Source organism: Pteropus vampyrus, unplaced genomic scaffold (genome assembly GCF_000151845.1).
Source record: "Pteropus vampyrus isolate Shadow unplaced genomic scaffold, Pvam_2.0 Scaffold471, whole genome shotgun sequence".
NCBI classification, from domain to species: Eukaryota; Metazoa; Chordata; class Mammalia; order Chiroptera; family Pteropodidae; genus Pteropus; species Pteropus vampyrus.
The window spans coordinates 376,220-395,016 of NW_011889252.1; the positions used below are offsets into that span (position 1 = coordinate 376,220).

Genomic DNA, 18,797 nt, shown 5'->3' on the forward strand with positions numbered 1-18,797 from the left:
CCAGGGAGGAAGGGAGGACCCGCAGGAGAGGTTGCCGGGCAGGGATGATGTGGCTGTCTGTGATGGGGTCAAGTGTACTGGGGCACCACGCAGCTGCGGCCGGGAGAGTGAGGTGTAAGCGAGCTGGAGATGCTGGTAGGCGTGTGCAAGGAGAAGGTCCCGGCGTGGGCGAGGGAGGGGGAGCAGAATGTCTGTGGGACTTCCTGAAGCGGCAAGATTTGCTGCTCCGAGGAAGCAGTTACTCATTCAGGCTCTGCCACCTGCTTCACTCCCAGCTCCCAGCCAAACACCACCCAGAGTCCCCATCTCCGCCCCCGCGCCAGCTAATGGCGGCTACACCTCCAAGCTGGAACCTGCCTCTGCAATTTAGTCCTCAGCCTCACGTTGGGAGGGGGCTGCCCAGCTAACTCAAGTTATCGCACTGGAGTGGTACCGCCCTAACCCCCGCCCACTTCAACCAAGCACAGAACTTGAAGGTCAGTCCTGCTCATGGGGCTACTCCCCTACCCAGCACTACCACCAGTCTGATCTCCTCCTGCTGACCCCCAACCACTGGTCTAGACATGAACCCCTACTCAGCCCCAGCTTCCTGTCCCCTCATCTCACCCCTGAGCATTAGCGACACCTAGTCAGCCAGCAGGTCTTGGATACCTGTGTTGTGTCCCCACTCCCTACTCCAACCAAAGTGGGGACACAGATGTATCTAATGGAATCTCCTTGCCCTCCAAGAGCTCCCAGTCCGTGGGGGTGATGGTCACCACATATACCAAAACTTACACCGTGACACAGAAAGTGGTTCTGTGCCAGTGGGAGGCACAGGCCCAAAGCTCCTGGAGGATGACGCTGATGACACGACCTCGGACGGGGGAGCGGGCTGAGTTCTGACAGTATTTGGAATGCCAAGGTTCTAGGTGGAAGGAAACTCAGACCGCCTCGATTCATCTTCATTCAACATCCAGTCTATAAATCCTTATTGAGTTTCTGGGGTGTTTTTAAAAACACCAATGCTCCAGCCCACCCCAGAGCTCCTGAATCAGAATCTTAAGGGGAAGGGTATTTTAAATGTCCCCCAGGCAGTTTGTTGATATAGGTGGTAACCAGTAGCCTTGCATTCACTTAACCAGAGACCATGTTCCTCATATATAGTGGGGACTGAGTTGCGACTTCAATCAGAGTGAGATTTGGAAGAGCTGAAAATGGGACCTGGATGACCTCTCACTGTGGTGGGGGAGGGAGGTTGCCAAATGGATCTGGCCAGCTGTGAGGGGGGCTGTTAAGTGCCTCTGTAGGACAGCAGTGGAGGGGGGTTGTAAAGAGGCCCAGAGGGGCAGTAGTTGCATAATTTTTACTTTTTGCATAGATTTATGTGTTCTGTACCAAAAGGACTGAACTCCAAGAACAGGAAATTTGTTGAGGTTTAGGGGGTGTCCCTTACAGCAAAAAATTCTTGTGTCTTGATGCCAAATAAGTTCTATATAAGCAATGCTGCCCCTGAGCTCGGGGCCCAGATCTTCAGAGTGCTAGCTCCTCTGGGACCACTGATGTAATAAACCTGAGTTCTCCAAAAACAAAACAAAACAAAAATTCTTGTGTCTTGCAGTTTAGTAAGTGTGTTTCCTCCATGCTCCCCGTGCCCCAGTCCACTAGCCTTAATACCATGTGGGGTTCCATGCAGAGAAGGTATGTAAATTGAAATGAATTAAGTTTGATAACTGAAGTTCTGAGCCAGGTGTTCATTCAGTCAGACATACTGCCTTCAGTCAATGTCGTTTGAATGCTCACTCAGTGCCAGGCACAGCAGGGTGTCAGAAAGCTTCAGATGGGTCGTGCGGTTCAGAGGAGGATCCACTTTCTGAGTGTGGGGCAGGACTGAGGAAGGGCTGAAGAAGTGGCTTCTAAGGAGGGAGAGCAGCCTTGGCAGCAATTGACTGATAGCGAACCCTACTTCCCCTGGTCAGAGCTAAGAGAGGTGCAGTGTTCAGAGGTCGCCACCAGGGGTCAGGCGTGCCTGCTCTGTTCTCCAGTGTCTGTCTCATCTGGCTATTTTATTCTGTTGAGGAACCCGCCTTGATGCCCTGTCCTTTTCTCTCTCACTTTCTCCGTGTTCCTTTCTTTCTCACTTCTCGCAGCCCGTCACCCGCTCCTTTAGATCATCCCATTCAGCCGTCAATGCAGGACCAAGAAGCCTCCCAACGACACAGACTGACGTTTCTCCTGACCCTCGGAGAGTCCCACCGCCTATCTCACTTCCCCAACTTCACAAGTGACTGACACACAGCAAGTGCTCCTGCTGTCCCTCCTCTTCTCTTCCTGCTGCCATTCAGCTTCGTCCTCTGGTTTCGCATCCAGAGAAAACAGGCGTGTTTGCGTGTTCATTCCTTCTAACGGGTTTGCTTACGTGGGTCAGCAGAGCTCTTCTCCAAGCTCCAGCCCCTTTTGTGGCCTCCGTGGAACTTCATCTCTCTATACCCGATCTCCTCCTTTTGCTATCTGGTACATCTCGGACTCTGCTCCTTCAGGTCCCAACTTCCCACCTTTTCTATACACCCCATGATCCCGCCCTCCAGCCCCTCCGCAAGTGAGTCCCGTAGCTTTAGAGGTTTAACTTCTCTGAATGGCTGAATGGTTGCCTCTCATCTTGACCCTGTTCTCATACTCTTCCCTCCAGGAAGCCTTCCCTCTCCCCAGTGTAGACTCTAGAGACGAACAGATATGAGAGGATGCTGGCTCTTCCAGGTACCAGCTACGCGATCTTAACCTCTCTAATTTTCAATTTCTTCATCTGTAAAATGTGCTGTGAGGCCTAAGTGAGGTGATGGATGCGAAAGTGCTTAGCACAGTGTCGAGTCCATAGCAACTGCTCTGGGAGATAGTCTCTGGTCCTTTCAGGTACAGCTGCCACACCCACTGTCACCCAACTCTGGTTCATCCTGCTGATGGGAACCTACCCTCATCTTTGTGTACTGCCTGCTTCTGCTCCCCTACCCTTGGACAGACCAAGGGACTCAGGGGCATGGCAGCCACCATGCTGAGAGAATGGAGCTAGATGCAGACTGTGTGGTGACCTCAGACCACAACTCTCTGTCTTTAGGGCTGTGTCCTCCCTTTACCATGCCCAAGACCTGGAGTGGCGTCTATTCTCTTCCTTCTCCCTGGAATTATTGGGGGCCCCTCCTGGCCTAGGAAGGGGAAAGGGCTCCCCCAGAACCCCCTGAGGCTTTGAGAGGACCAGAAGGCTGGTGGGAGGTGAAGGAGAGGAGGCAGGGCAGGGGGAATACCGACCACACAATATTCCGACTCCCTGCTCCTTTCCCTTCCACCCCCATCTCTCCACCAAACACGATCCCTGGGTTAATTTTTAGCATCGCAGCTCGCACATTAGTCACTCCCTGTCACCCACCTACACGGCAGGAGGCTGCTGTGCTGGTGCCATCATCCCATCAGCTGAGAGGTGGGATCCAGCCCCGCCCTGGGCACCCCCTCACCCTCCTCTTGGTGCACATGGCTATCCAGGAGCTCCCTTCAGCATGGGTGAGGAGTAGACATCACTCCCAAGACAAGCGGCGTGCGGGGCGGGGAGGGGAGGTGGAGAACAGGCTGGTAGGAGAGGGGCTGGGCATCTATTCTTGGAGGAGAACGTCAGGAAGGCCCTTGCAGTCTTCCCCCACCCAAGTAAGGTGCTAGGCTATGACCAGGCAGCTGGTCTCCTGGCAACTCTGGGCTCTGGGAACAAAGGTGTGAGGTCCCCTAGACCTCAGCCCCTGGGAGCTGCTGTTTGCCATCGCAGCAGAGCAGCTGTTCAAACAGGGAGCTTAAGGAAGCTCCATTTTCTTAATCAAATGTCCTCCCCCCTCTTGGACCAGGGAGGGCAGGGTGGCCAGGTGCAGGTGTCCTGGCTGGAGCTGACACCCAGCCCCGAAGGTGTGTGTGAGAGAGGCCCACGCATGCCAGCTACAGATGGAGCAGGGGAAGGGCCTCCTTACCCCACCCTCCAGGGCTGAGAGGTGGGAGGTGCTGGTTACCTCTGTGCAGCTGGCCCCAAGGAAGCATTCCTGGTTATTGTGTGCTAGGCCCTGTGAAGCCTTGGAGGTACAATGTAAACAAGGTAGAGTTCTCTGCCTTAGGAAAACAAAAGACAGATGCAAAAGAAGTCAGTATAAATTACCTGTTGGGAGTAAGTGCTATCAAGAAAGAAATAGAGGGTTCAAGATAAAGAATAATGGGGCCAGAGAACTACTTCTGATCAGATCAGGGAAATCTCTCTGAGGAAGTGATGTTTATGCTGAGACCTGAGGATGGAGGAATCAGCCTTGGAAAAAAGAGTATTTCAGGCAGAGAGAACAGCATGGGCAAAAGTAAGAGGCAAGAGAGCTTGATATATTTAATAGGGCCAGAAAGAATAGCGTGGCTTAAGTATGATAAGTGACATGGAAGGAGAAACTATTTGAGCTAGAAGAGAGAGGCAGAGACCAGATCCTGGAGGGCATCATGCAGGGCACCCCAATATAGTTGCAGAGGCTGTACACTGCCAAAAGCTCCAGTTGCCAAATTGCTGGGCCTGTGTGGCTGCTGTCAACCCAGAGGAAGGGATACATTTTTGTAATTTTTCTTCCCAGAGGGACATGTTATGAATAAGCCATGATAAGGTTTGGATTTTCTTCTTTTATTTCAAGGGAAGCCATAATGGATGTTAAGCACAGGAGGGTTGTGATCCAATTCCCTGACTGCTTGCTGTGTGAAGGGGCAGTCTAGGGGCAAGAGAGGAAGCAGGGAGCCCATTCAGAAGGCAAGTGCAGCCAACAGTGCAGGAGGGAGACGGTAGGAGGTGGCCTGGCTGAGGGAGGTTGCCACTTAGACCTCTGAAAGCCATCTTTTGTATGTTGGCTATTGTCAAGGAGGAACACTGGCACACGAGTCTCAAATCTTAGGCCCAGCTCTGCCACTTACCTTCGGTGTGACCCTAGACAGGTCACTTGGAGATGCTTTGAGCACACACTGTATTTAATGAGGTTCTACTATATGCTAGCATTGAGCAAGAAATACAACAGTGAATAAAACAGAAGAGATTCCTGAGCCCTACCATAAGAGGGGTACATCCTAAAGGGGAATGGGGCCAGGCAAAAAACAAAACCCATAAAAGTCCAGACTATTTCAGATGGTGATGAGTGGCATGATGAAATGAAACAAAGCTCTCTCACTGCATGGGTGTGACAGTATTTCGGACAGGGTGGCAAGGGCTTTGGGAGGCACAGTTGAGAACTGAAGGACAACCATGAGAAGAGCAAGTTTAGAGACCTTAGAAGTGGTGGATCTGAAGTGTATCGCATACACCAAGGCCACCGGAGCAGGAGACAAGGAAATGAGTCAGGCAGGGGTCAGATATCCCAGCATGGGAGCTAGAATCTTGTTCTAGGGGTACTGGGAAACGATTGAGGAGTTCTGGAACAATGGAGTGGTCAGTAGATTTGGCCTGTCACAGATTCACTGGATGATGACTAAGATCTCTACAGGAGACCCCAGACCCCAGGAAGAGAGGGTGCCAAATACGGTTATTTACACAAGGACAGTTAAGAACTTGAGATGAGACTTGTCCACCACCTGGTATGGGTATTTGGGGAGGGAGGCTCAAGATGCACTGAAACAAGAAGCCCAAGTTCTGAAGAGGCGTGGGGCCTCCAGTTCAGGCCCATATATGTATGTTAAAAATCCCCCAGACTATTTCCCCAGCTGCTGGCCCCAAGCAAATAAGATGTAAAATATAGCGTGTGTGTGTGTGTGTGTACACATGTGTGTTGGAGGTGGGGTGTGCATTGGAGTCAGAGCTTGTCTGATCCCAATCCCCCCCCTCAGGCAGTCACCACGCTGACACAGATGCAAAAAAAATCCATCAATTTTATACAGTTTGTGGTTCAGAAGCAACGATATGCAAAACGGTAGAACAGTCTGCGCTGCCCCCACCCCACCTGGACATGCTCATTCCTACCCCTCAAAGGGCAGAGAACCCAAGACCCCTGCCTGGCAGGACCCAACTTAGTTGTGGACCCCTGGGAGGGGCCAAGCCCTTAGGGGTCAAGGCTGGGAGCAGGGGGACCAGCACCTTAGTCTCCCTCAGGGAACCACTGGTTAACTGGAACAGTGTGCGCGCGCGTGCGCGTGCGTGCGTGCGTGTGTGTGCAGGGTGGAAGAATGTCCCCACCATAGGCCATTTCTCCTCAAGGCCAAGGGTGGGGAGCAAATAAAGCTGAGAAGAGGGCTTCTGGAAGAGAGTCCCTCCCAAGAGGAGTTTTCCTGGACACCCCACAAGGCACTACTGACCAGATGTAGGATGGCACGCCCCATCTTTGGCCTCAAAACCCCTCCCAACCAGAGCTCGCCTGGTTTTCCCCTGCACCTGCTCCCACTGTGGTTTAGGGGAGGAATAAAGGGGTCTGAGGCCTGGGTTCCCACTGGGCAGAAATAAGCCAGGAACCTAGCAGGCCAGCTGGGCTGGCAAGGACCCTCACCCGCTGCTCTGGTCTCCTGGGGTCCCCCTAGGCCAGGCGCCTGTCCCGCCCTTCCCCCCGCCCCCTTTTTGCACTAGTTGGAACGAATAAATAAATAAATACCTCCCACCCCGCCCACCCCTCCCCTACAACTGGCTCTCCTCCTCCTCCAGGGAGCGGTTGAGTCCAGGGATGAACTTGAGCAGCCGCCGGCGGAAGCTGCGGTACTTGGTTTTGCGCAGACCGGGGCCACACAGGGCCTGCTCTCTGGCCTCAGTCCAGAGCGCGCCCGGCGCGCCCCCGCCACCCCCGGGGCCTGCACACCGCACGCTGGCGCTACGGCTCAATCCCGCCCGAGGCCCGGAGATTAGAGCCTCCGCTGGGCCCAGGCCTGACACGCGGGCGGGGGGCGGCGGTGGAGGTACTGGAGGCTCGGCGCCCTCGAAGAAGCACGTGTGGTAGACGGCGTCATCGGGGTCTCCTCCAGACTGCCGCGCGACCCTGCGAGGGCCCCCGGGTGCAGCCAGCAGGGGTCCGAAGGGCAGCGAGTCTGGGAGCAGGCCAGCCCCGTAGAGGCAGGAGCGCACCGACTCCAACGTGTCATAGATACTTGGGTCCTTCACCACGAGGCCTGCCAGAGCGGAAGACACCAAGGAGGGCCATCAGAGGGTATGGCTAGAACTCCGCAACTTTCTATTGACCATCTGTGTGGCCCTGGGAAGGTCACAACCCCGAACCCCACTTCCCTCATCTGTAAAACAGGAATCACACACTCAGATCCTTATGAGGACCTCTTACCACACAAGAGCCACCGAAGGGATTTGAAACAAGCTCTCTGAGCCTTGGTGTTCCCATTCGTGCAACAGAGATGATACTATCTAATACTTACCTTCAGAGGGCTATTGTGAGAATAAACTAAAAATGTGTGTGCATCAGCCCAGGCGGTATTGTACCCCAAGTAGTAGCTCAGAAAACTTTTCTTCACTTCGGAGGGGGTAGTAACCCACTTGCTCTGAGGCAAAAGCATGGCTGAGGTTATGGGGGTATCAGTAGGGGCACAAGTTGCCCTTCATACCCCAATGTACTCACCATGCACCAGCCGCTGCTCCTGCACCATTAGGGACCTGTATTCTCCCCACTTCTCGTACAGGGTTTGCTGCAAGAGACACCACCCGCCTCACTGTCAGGAGCCAGCAAGAAACTAGCAGGAGGTGGGTACAGATGGAAGGATAAGGGAGTACACAGAGGAAAACTTAAAGCTAAAAGGAGGTTCAGACAGATAAACGACCCCCCAACAAAGAGTGGGGCCGGCAGGGGCTTGGGAAGAAGAGGGTGGAGGCTGGAAATTAATGGCTGCTTTACCTTCAGGTACTGCAGACGAGCCTCCAGTTCTGCCTTCCGAATTGATGTCCCATACAGAGTTTCCAGCCTGAGGAGGTTGAGGAATCAAAGGCTAAGTGAGCCCCCAGGTGTGGAAACACTGAAACAGGCTGAGCTCATGAGTCTTCAGGGATCACAGCACCTGGACATACCTGAGAACGTTTCCAGATGCCTTAATGATATCAACGATCTCTCGATGCCGGATGCCTTCCACATTTAGGCCGTTGACACTGGCGATGGTGTCCCCTGCCAAGGATAACAGAATTCCAGCTCCTTATCTCAGACCGAAAGGGTAGGGGTAATAACCCCACAGAATACTCCTGAACCTCCCCTCCCCCACCCCCACCAACACACACGCACACACATTCCTCCTGGTTCTGGAGAAACCTTGTCCAGGCCCAGCACCCTAGCTTAGGGGGCAGGGCCCTAATACATCCACACCTACACTCCACCATCAGGAAGCTCTGTCCCCAAAGGCTAAGCCCTCACAGCAACCTTGAGCTGCCCCTATAGTTGGTTATTTCAGTCCAGCCCACAGGGTGTCATGAGTCCCAGTCAAGACAGGAAGAGGGCAGGGTCAGTGGCACCAAGCTAAGAACTAACACTGGCCCCAGGCATGAGAGGCCATGATATCCTGTGCCACTGCAGAGCATCCTGACCTCAGGCAGGGCAAGCCACCATCTTTGAGGGTTCATTTTCTATCTGTAAAAAGGAGGTGTGGATCCCAGCTATGGCTACCTTGGGGATCAAGAGGGAGAGTAGATAGGAAACAACTTTGCAAAGTTGCAACATACCACTTGGCTACCAGGGACTAGTGGTAAGTGGACAAGTTGTTGAGGGCTTAGGGAAGAAAATGGTGATAGAACTGGGGGAGTGTAAATTCATGTAGTCTCAGGCTGCCCCTTCCTGGGACTTAGAATTATAGATTTGGCCAATTCCGAAGGTCTCCTACTAGAGACACCATTTCCTCATTAGAGGAAGTAACACAGGTACGCAGAGTTGGGCCAGGTCAGGGCAAGATGGTCGCTGATCCCCAGTATCAGGCAGATCTAATGAAATTGCTCCTTCCCCAACTCCTGCCCATGCTGGATTGCCAGATTGCCAGGAGGAAGCAGAACAGCAGCAGCAACATCTGGCATTTATCAGGCCCTGGCTCTGTGTCCAGGGAACCCCTCATCACATTGTGGTATGAGGACATCTTATCATCCCCATTAACAGATGGGACTGCTCAAGATCACACAGAAACGGCAAATTTGCCTGGAACCAAAGCCTATCCATTCTTCTTTCTGGCTTTCCCCAAATAAGACGAGAGTACCACTCTATTTGGGAGGAAGGTCATACCCCCTTCCCAGAGCCTTATGTCCTGGACTCAGGTCCCACCTGGTGTGAGTCCAGCCAGCTGGGCAGGGCTAGACTCATGGACCCGGCAGACAAAAGTCACCATCTCCACACGCTGCTCTTCTCGGTGGTGAAGGCCGTACGTCTGTAACAGACAAGGGGACTCTCAGCCCTGGGGTGGGGTGCCCTCCTAACCCTTTACTCGCTCTGCATTTAGCTTCTCCCACCTGGATCTCAAAGCCGAAGGTCTGGTTTTCCTCCTTCTCCAAAGTCAGCACTTTCCTGCAGGAGACACAGGAGCCATATTATCAAGGCTGTCAGAATTTAAAAGGGCTTGGCAGTCCCACAACAGCCCCTCCACTGATGCTGGGGTCGGCTCTAGAACATCCAGGCAGGGCTCACTGTCTCCAGTGACAACTCATTCTCATCACAAGTTGCTGAAAATGTCTCTCCCCATACCAAGCTGAAATCAGCTTTATCCAACCACACAGCGTTAGTTAATTCAGCCTCCAGGCGAGGAAGGTGATGAGAATGTCTGGCCCCTAGAGCAGTGGGCTAGCTGAATTTTCAGCCAGTTCCTGCTTTGTAGTGGGCCCCAGAGTACCACTTACTGAGTAGCTGAAGCCCCAGATTCAGCCCCATCCTGGAGCCTCTACTCTACAGCCTTGGGGAGAGGGCTGGCCCCACCCCTAGAGGCCAGTCACGAGGCTCAGCCCAGACCACAGCAGCTCCTCCCAGCTGTGGTGGAGCCAGCCCACCAGATGTGAGGGCTGGGGGAGGGGAGCCGGGAGGCCGTTCCTTCCCGCACTGAAGGCCTGCCCACTGGACACAATGGTCTGGAGCTGCTCCAATTCCTCGCCTGCTGGGGGAGCCCAGAGTTTCCTCTGCTCGCCCCCACCCCCTTCCTTCCCTCCCAACCAGAGGCAGAGTTAAAGCAGCCATCAAAGTCCCCTTCAAGTCTCACAGCCTCATAAAGGCCCTGGAGACTCATGTCCCTGGAGTCTCAGCTTGACCCAGATACCCTCCAAATGCTGAGTGGTAACTCAGCCCCAACCTGAGCTCTTCCCTACTTTGAATGCAGGCCTTTCCCCCTGTGTATTGGGGCAGGGAGCAGAGTGATGAAAAATTCTGTCTACCCCAGTGCTTTCCGGTTTTCTGGAAGGGTTAGCAAACTTTTCTGCAAAAGGTCAGATAGTAAATATGTTAGGCTTTCTTCTTTTGGGGGCCCATTCAGCCTCTGTCATATATTGTTCTTTGTTTTTATTTGAACAACCCTTTAGAAATATAAAAACAACTCAGCTCAAGGGTCAAACAGGCCAATTTGGCCAGCAGGCTACAGTCTGCTGATTCATTTTAGAAGAAGCCAGGCCCAAATCAGGATGGGACACGGCAGAGTGAAGCCTAAGGTCAGCACCTGTGTCTGCCCCCACCTCAGATCCTTCCTAAGAGGGCCGCCACAGGATTGGACCATGATAGGACTGAGGTTCTGGAGGCAGGGGCACCCAGATTCAAGCAGCTGGACAGGGCCTGGCTATGGTCTGGGCCCTCAGAGCTTGCTAGGGCTGGGAGGGCTCAGGGCCCTGAAGACTTCTCTCACATCCTCCACCTCCCAGATCCATATCTCCCCAGAAAGGGGTAACTGTCAGGGACTGGGAGTAGGTTGAGGAGCACTTGATGACTCAAAAGTCCCTACCTCCTTTTACTGCCACCCCCTTCATACAGTCCACACCCCCACGTGCCCCTCACTCCTAGTGAAGGAGACGTGCTAAAAGAGTGGGAGAATGACTCCCCCTGGACTGGGCTGAGATGCTGTGTCGTGCCGCCCCTTACCCCCACCTGGGCACCTCACCCTTTAAAGCAGGGCAGGGGCTGGGGTGGTGGTGACTCACCGCTGTTGTTCAGGACTCTGGCTGAGATTCTTCCAGCGGAATCCTGAGCCCTAAGTGGGAAGATGGAGAGTTAGGAAGAAGCAGGTGAGAAAGGGGTTGTCCTTGAGCAGATGCTGAGAGTTCTACTCTGGAAGGTCCGTCACCTGGGCTCCAGGCCTGGACCCAGCACTTCATTCCCTGTTGCCTGTCTGTCTGGTCCTAGTTCCACACCTGCTCAGTGCCACTATCAGTATCACTCCGTAGCTTTCTCCTTAGGCTTTACCTCCATAACTGGGTCTTCAGGAACACAAGGGTCCTCCTGGGTTCCAGATGCATGAACCTCTAAGCCCAGGCTGGGAGTGAGGGTGGGGGGTGGGTAGGGGAGTCATTAATCTAGATATAGTGGTAGTTTCCACTCCCAGGGCACATGACTGCAAGGTCTTAGGCCTCTCAGATCCCTAGAGCTGAGGCACAGGGCTCCTCCCAAACGTTCCCAGAGAGGGGCAGGGGCACTTCAGAGACCCCCTGCCGGTCAGGTCTCTCCTAATCTTTCAGCCACAGACAATGACTTGGGGCAGCTGAGGTCAGGGGCCCAGGTCTGGAGGGCTGGCAATTCCAGCCTAAATGTAGAAAGGCAGGGGTCAGAGGAGCCAAGCCACTGTCCCCAAAGTACAGCCTATTTCAGGGACAAACTGTGGATCCCAGATGCAGGTGATCAGCTGTACCCAGCTCTACCTGGGTCTCTTGACATTACCATATATTTATTGCTTTCTGGGACAAAAAAAAATCTAGATCTCAAATGTGTGCTTAAGTCTCACTAGACTTAAGGAGAGAGATTGGGAGTTCTTTTTATTTTTTTAGGGGACAGGATATGTGACAGAGCTGAGGGTTCCTGCCTTTTTAGGGCCTTTGAGAAACTAAAACAGTCTCGCTTCCTAAATTTTGGTCCTGGAATAAGGCTTGTCCATGTGCCCCAAAGAGCCCAGGGCCTTCCTGGTGGGTGCCCTTGTTAACCCCCGTCCCCGCCCCGCCCCACCCCACCCCACCCCCGCCCCCACCCCCACCCCAGACTGCCCCAAGGCTGGGAAGAGAAGGGAACCCTCTTTCTCTAGAACCAAAGATTGGCCTTAGGGGTGGGGACAGCTCCCAAATGGGACCGGGCAGCATAGAGAGAGAGAGAGACCCCTTTGTCTTTCCAACCTATTTTCATAAAATGCAAATTCTCAACAAGCTGTTCATTGTGTGGGGGGGAGCCAAGGGCCAGGGGAGGAGGAGAGGGCTGAGTGAGGAAAGGCCACCAGCCCCCCTCTCTTTAACCTGGGTCTTGTGTTCCCCCTTCTGAGAGCTCGGATCTCCCTCGGGCCAGAGGAAGAGCCCTTGGAGGAAGGGGAGACTCAGAGGGCGGGCGCGGCCCGCATCCTTCCTGCCCTACGGGCGCCTTGCGACCCCTCCCACTGCGTCCGGTCGCGGCTAAAGTTTAGGGAGCGGTGGCCTCGCACTTCGTACCTCAGACGCAGGGCAAGGAGGCAGGCCCCCAGCCCAGGCATCCAACTGTCCCCTCAGGGGGGCGAGCGATCTCTCCAATGCGGAGCGTCCACCGCCTTCCCTCTCCACCCTAGGCGCTCGGACCTTCCAGTGGTCTGGGCAAGCGGCGGGACCCCAGCCCTTCGCCTCCCGGCTCCAACTGGAAGAGCCCGAGCGAGGAATCCTGGGACCCTCAAGACACCTGGGCACAGGGAGGCGGGGCGCGGGGGCTGCCGGCCAGATGGGCGAGGAGGAGAAGAGGGTGCTGGGGGGTCAGGAGGGAGAGGAGCAGGATGGGGCTGCGGCGTGTGGGGAGCGGAGTGAGAGCCCCAAGACTTGGGTAGCGTGGAGGTGGGGGATGGCCCCGGGTGCAGGAGGCTGCCGCCTTCCGAGGAGAGGGCCGAGGGCACTCAGCAGGTTTCTGAACGTGGCCATGGAGATCAGTGGGCTGGGGAAGAACGAGGGGGACTCGGTGGACTCCGAGTAGAATGTTGTAGGGGTCAGCGGGGGATATTGGGAGTCCGCAGGCACAGGTCGGAGATGTTGCAGGGTTGAGCGGGTCTGGAGAAAGGGGCACCAGGGTACCGAGAGTGGGCGCCGCAGGATTTGGAGAGTGGGGTACTCACCTTTCGGCGAGGCAGGGTGCCCCCGGACACGGCAAGCGCGCGATACAGCTCAGCGGGGTGATAGTCCTCCAGCGCCGCGTACAGCTCGTCCCCGGGGGGCCCAGGGCTGGCGGCAGCGGCAGGGGGACCCGAGGCCGGGGTCCCTGCCGGAGCGACTTCCGAGTCGGGAGCCCGGGTAGCGGGGTCCCGGGCGGCCGCCGCCTCCTCCTTCTGCTGCAGCTTCCTGAGTCGGCGGAGGGTCATGGCTCTGGCGCCCCTCGAAGGCGGCGATAGCTCCGCGCGGAGGGACTGGCAGTGGCTCGGGGATGCCAGCCGGGCGGGTGGCGGGTCGCCTCCTTTTATAGAATCGAAGAGCTGGGCGGACCCGGGAGGGCAAGAGGGGAGCGGCCTCCCGGGGGCCCCGCCCCAAAAGCGACAGGCCCCACCCCCAGAGGGTTGCTACCCGCCGAACCAGGCTGGGGAAAGCCTCAGGAACCCAGCGCTCCATGAAGGAAAAACCTAGCGGCGGAGGAGGCAGCCCTGGACGGTGCAGGGGGCGGGGCGGGGGGTCTCCGTGATATCTGGGGCTGGGGCGCGGGTGTAGGGTGGGGGGTAGTGTCTGTGAAGGGGCTTGTGCGCGAGATTTGGAATTTTGGTAATGGACAGCTTTGGAGACTCGTGTTGGCATCTGGTGGCAGAGGAACAGTAAGAGGTCATTATAGGCAGGTTTGGAGACCCAGGGGAAGATTCTAGGAGATCCTGGGGGCTGCAGGAGACTTTATGCAAGAGGGGAGAGGCAGCGGGGCAGTGCAGGGGGAGGGGGAGGCCCCTGGAGGGAAGAGATGCCCCTGAACTGAATGTGCAGAAGCCCCCAGGGACTGAGAGGGCCCAGGATTTCCCCTTTATACAGCTACCCTAGCAGAGGTGAAAAAGGCTGCCTCTTCTTCCCAAGTCAAGGGGAAAGGGAAGTGGCAGAAACCCAGAAGGCAGTGGGTTTACTGGCCTTTCCCCTCGGAGGGGCAGGAGTGGTCCCTCTGCGAAAACCCTCTCCTCAGCTCCTGATATTGGAGGTCAGATAACCCCTTTCCCAGAAGACAGATTCTTACCATGGAGTCGACTCATGGAGAAGGGGATATACCTGAGCTGAGAAGGTGCTCAGGGTTGGGGGGTGTGCTCAGCCATTCTTTGACCCTGTGTTAGGGCCCATCCCTAAGGCTGTGTTACTGTGGCTGCCAGGCCATGAGAGAGGTGGGGAAGGCCCAGCTGGAGTCTGTCATCAATGGTGCCTGAATAAGAAGTGAGAGGAGGAAGTGGAAGGCCAGGCCATGTGTCTGAAGAGTGGCTAGCCACCACAGGACGTCAGCACCACAACTGAGGGCTCCAAGTCCCGACATCAGCCACTAAACAGAGGCGTGGGATGCACTGTTCCCAACTGTCCCCTCCTCCCATCTTCCCAAATCTGTTATGCCTTTATAGCTAACATTCATTGAGCATTTACCATGTGCTGTGCACACTGTTCTGTGTGCACATTTACATACACTAATTAGCTCGTTTGGTCCTCATAAAAGTATGAAATAGGAATCGTTATCATCTCTTACAGATGAGGAAATTGGGGCCCAGAGAAGTTAAGTAACTTGCTCTAGGCTACTCAGTGGCAGAACTGAGATTCAAACCCAGGCAGCCTGGTTCCAGAGCCTGCAATCTAACAGCGTGATGTTGTCTTCTTCAGTTCTTCATTCAACCGCATTTAAGCCCTGCTCTGTGCCAGGTTCTGGCTAGGCACTGGGGTTCCAGAGGCTCTTGGTCTGGTAGGGAGTAGTATATGTACATGTGCTGTATTAGACACCTGGCATGAAGAGTACAGAGGGGCAGGTGGCCACATCCACTTGGGGCAACCAGGAAAGGCTTTCTGTCTCCTGTCTATCTCATTCACTGGTCTCTCTGTTCCCTTGCTGCCTTGTCTCCTTGATTTTCTGTGTTTGTCTCTTCCCCACCCCCAGTCCCCCAGTGCTCTAGCCCTACAGGAGGTGTGGGTGGGAGGGGGTGCTTCTCCACCCCTCAGTGATTATACAAGTCCAGATGGCAGGATGCTTTGTTGGGTGGGGGCAGGGGGTGGATTGGGGACTGTTGGGAGAGAAGAGCTAACTCCCTCAGTGCTTTTCTCTCCCTCCTCCCACTTCTCCCCTTGGCACCACCAAGTGGCCATCAGCTGAAGGGCCGAGGGGGTGTCGGGTGGGGAAACATGGGACTCTATTGTGAAGCATTAGCACAGATGGACCCCTGGACCGTCTGCTGCCTGCTCCCGACAGACAGCATCTGTGCTGGGGTGGGGTGGGGGTGGGGAGACGAGCGAAGGCAGGAGAGGCACTGGTTTCTATCTTCACTCCCAAGCTGATCCTTGAAGGAACCCACAGAAGAGCATCTTGCACGACCTCTTCTGGGAAGGACCACCACCCTACCTATCCCAGAGGGCTACCTGACGTCTCCTTGCCTAAAACCTGGAGAAGTGGATGCCATGGGTGTCACAGCACCTGTGTTGAGACATTCCTCCTTTGGGCTGAAGTGGAGGCAGACTTGCTCCCAGTATACAGGTCAGCCTGCCTCCCTGCCTCTACCAGAGAAATGAGGGTCACACAAGTTTCTTCCTGCTGCCAAGCAGAGAGCCCCAGAGAGCCCCAGAGTAAGGGTGGGCCCAGGAGATGCAATTTCTGTCAGGCTCACTGCATGATTTCCCCAATTACTGGAATTTCAGAGCTGGAAAGGGCCTTGTGGTCCGGAAGGTTACCTTGTAGTCCAAGCCCTCATTTAACGGAGGAGGCAAACTGACGCCAGGAAGGGAAAGATGGTGGCAGAATAGGAACTAGAACCCACTAGATCCCAGGTTTCCTGACTCCAGAAACTGTTTAATTCAGCTGCAGGTAGCTCCCCTGAGAGCCCAGAGACCTGTGCCTGATTCCTCCTCCTGCTCTCCCCAATTTCTCCAGGAAGATGTTGGGGAGCCCAGGATGCCATGGGATGGTGATGCCCTCTGGTGGTTATGAGTCTCTTGGTGGAAAATTTTCAAACCAGATTGAACGGCTGGTGCTGGACTCTACCTGGAATCCCAGCTGGTTTACAGATCTCCTACAACTAACTCCTCTCCTATCCCAGAGGGTCTGTGTGCCCTAGACGCCAGGCTCTCCTTTAATCACTGGGTTCTGGAATCGCACACGTGTCACAGTTAGGAGGTTGTGTTCGGATCTCAGCCAGTGCTGCCCTGCTGAAGGTGAAATTCATCAGGAGGGCAGACATGTGGGCTGCCTCAGTGCTGTGACCTCCACACAGCAGACAGTACATGAGGCCCCTAAAGCTTTGCCTTTTCCAACCCCCTCCATGACTTCCTCCTAAGACTGAATTTCGTCTAGCTTCTGTTTTCCTCATCCTATCTTCTGCAGTTCCTTAAAGCTCAGGAAGGTAGAGGGAGCATGCTGCATGTTGCCAGCAACTTCATACTGGGAGACCTCTCCCTCCTTTCTCCTCCCTCTGGGAAGCCTCCTTGCAAAAGCCCAATGGCTCTGGCTCCTTATACATCTACACTCAGCCTGTACCTTATTCCTGAGAGCAAGTCCTTGCCTTTCAGAATGAGCTCCCCAGGTTTGGCTTCCTTTCGCCTCAGCTGCCCTGGCTCCCAGCTCTCAGAATAGGGCTTGGCCGGTGCCGAAGGCACAGACAGCAGGGGCTCAGATAATGGACCAGGCCAAGGTAAATCCTCTTCTCTTTGGCACAAGCCCTTGCGCAGATACCTAACATTTAGCAGTCTCTCATGGAAGAAATGGGGGAGAGCTGGATCTTACCTCTACCGACCTCGTCAAGCTCTAAGGAAGTTGGGGTACTGGGGGAGAGAGTTCCAGAAGCTCAGGACCCTCTGGAATCTCGTTCAATGTCAGAACTCTAGCATAGTAATCTTTATCCCAGAACTGGAAGGAATGACTAGTCTGCCACCCAGGCTCCTCTCTGGGTATTGCAGGGGGAGGTGAGAGGGAGAGGGCCTGGGACTCAGCTGGCTCTCTGGTCAGGAATGAGGGGTTGGGCCCTCAGTTGCATGACACTGAGGGAGGCATGGACAGCCGGTGGGCAGCTGACAGGCAGGGAGTGGTTGTTTTTCTTAATGGCTCCTATTGCTCAATAGTTTCCATGGGATAGTGTCTGTGTGTGGTACTTGGGCCCGCAGGAGCCCAGCAGCAGGGGGAATCCATTACAGCCCAAAGACTTGATTCTAGGGGGTCTGGGAGTAGGAGCAAGGCAGATATGGCAATTTATTTGTGTTTCATATGGGTGGCCTCTGAGTCTAGTCCCACCTAGAGGCCAGGGATTATCTTGTCTCTTGGGGTGGCAAGGTGTCTTCGGCTTGAACATGTTAGACTGGCGGAAGGAAGGGAGGATTACCTCTCCACCTTTCCTTACAGCATCCACGCACCACTCCTAAGACAGAGGGTATGAATTACTTCACCCTGCCTCATTTCAGAACAGGTACAGATAGCTAGGACAGAAAAATGAAAGCTCTTAGGGCCCTAGACTCCCCAGATCTCCACCCTCTCAGCAAACACAGCTGCTCTAGTGGTTCATCCTTGGTTCCCTCTCCCAGGGGAGGGGCCAGCGTTGTACACAGGGCTAACATTCTCCCGTTTACTCCAAATTGGTCAGCTCCCCTCTTTCCCTCACCATTTGCATTTGCTCACACCCCAAACCTGTGCATTCCACCAACTGTCTCTCCCTTTCTTCTAGCTGCTCCTACTACCACCATTGCAATTGCCTCCTAACGTGAGCACTGTGATCATCCCCAAATTCACAGGATCGCATCTCTCCCCAGCTTAAAACCCTGCTTTAAATGGACTATTCCCTACATCAGGAATGACAAAAAGGTTTTATGGGACAACTCCATCCACGTAAACATGCTGTTGAGAAAATTTTGGGGACCAAGTCCAGACTCAAGAGGAAAAATGACTGTTAGATTAGCACCATCTGGGTTAGCTGTCACGGGGAACTGATGGCATTGGTGGCCCCCAGGATGAAGCCTTGCCTTCTCAGCACGTGACAGCTCCGACAGACTCCCTCATTGCACCCCTGGCTCCCTTGCTTTAGCCATACTGAATATCTGTGGTTCCTGAATGGTGGCACATTCTTTTTGACTAAAACCCGCTCCTCTCCCCAATCAGCAGGCCAATGGCTACTCCAAAATAGATATCACCTGTCTTGATCCCAACCTCCTGTCTGTGCTGTGTTCCCAGGGCATTCTGTGTCTACCCCTCTCATAGCACCTTTCTCAACCCATTGTAGTTATCTCTTTACTAGTCCATTCCACCAGCTAGGGAACCCCTGGAGGGCAGGGACCCATCCTTTATTTCCCTAGGCACCTCATCTGTGCTTCCATGACATGTTATGTATTGCTCTGTAATGGGACTTGCCAAACTCTGACTTATTGTCCTCTCTGTACTGAAGAGCAGGGACCAGATTGTTCAACTTTGTGTTCTGCCTACTGCTTTACACACTAAGGTTACTCAATAAACACTTATTATTGAATAATAATCTATTTAGAGCCTAGTCTTTCCAATTGTTTCTTA

General features: G+C 54.5%; 1 protein-coding gene across 2 annotated transcripts; it reads right to left on the minus strand.

Moving 5' to 3' along the window:
- Positions 1–6,628: 6,628 nt before the first annotated feature.
- On the minus strand, positions 6,629–13,517 carry GRASP (general receptor for phosphoinositides 1 associated scaffold protein). Of its 2 annotated transcripts, XM_011382348.2 has the most exons (8): positions 13,219–13,517; positions 11,090–11,139; positions 9,428–9,482; positions 9,243–9,345; positions 8,015–8,108; positions 7,845–7,911; positions 7,572–7,638; positions 6,629–7,113 (listed from the first exon to the last, which is right to left on the minus strand). In XM_011382348.2, exons 1-8 carry the CDS (start codon positions 13,459–13,461, stop codon positions 6,629–6,631), a joined length of 1,164 nt encoding a protein of 387 aa, XP_011380650.1. In that variant the 5' UTR covers positions 13,462–13,517. The 2 variants fall into 2 exon arrangements, with proteins under 2 accessions (XP_011380650.1, XP_011380651.1); XM_011382349.2 differs by lacking the exons at positions 11,090–11,139; positions 13,219–13,517 and adding an exon at positions 9,812–9,883.
- Positions 13,518–18,797: the final 5,280 nt, after the last annotated feature.

Coding starts and splice junctions, on each gene's coding strand:
- GRASP (XM_011382348.2), bottom strand. CDS start 13,461: ATGACCCTCCGCCGACTCAGGAAGCTGCAGCAGAAGGAGGAGGCGGCG. Junction 9,483..11,089: donor CAGAGTCCTGAACAACAGCG/GTGAGTCACCAC, acceptor TGTCTCCTGCAG/GAAAGTGCTGACTTTGGAGA. Junction 7,114..7,571: donor GGAGCAGCGGCTGGTGCATG/GTGAGTACATTG, acceptor CCGCTCTGGCAG/GCCTCGTGGTGAAGGACCCA.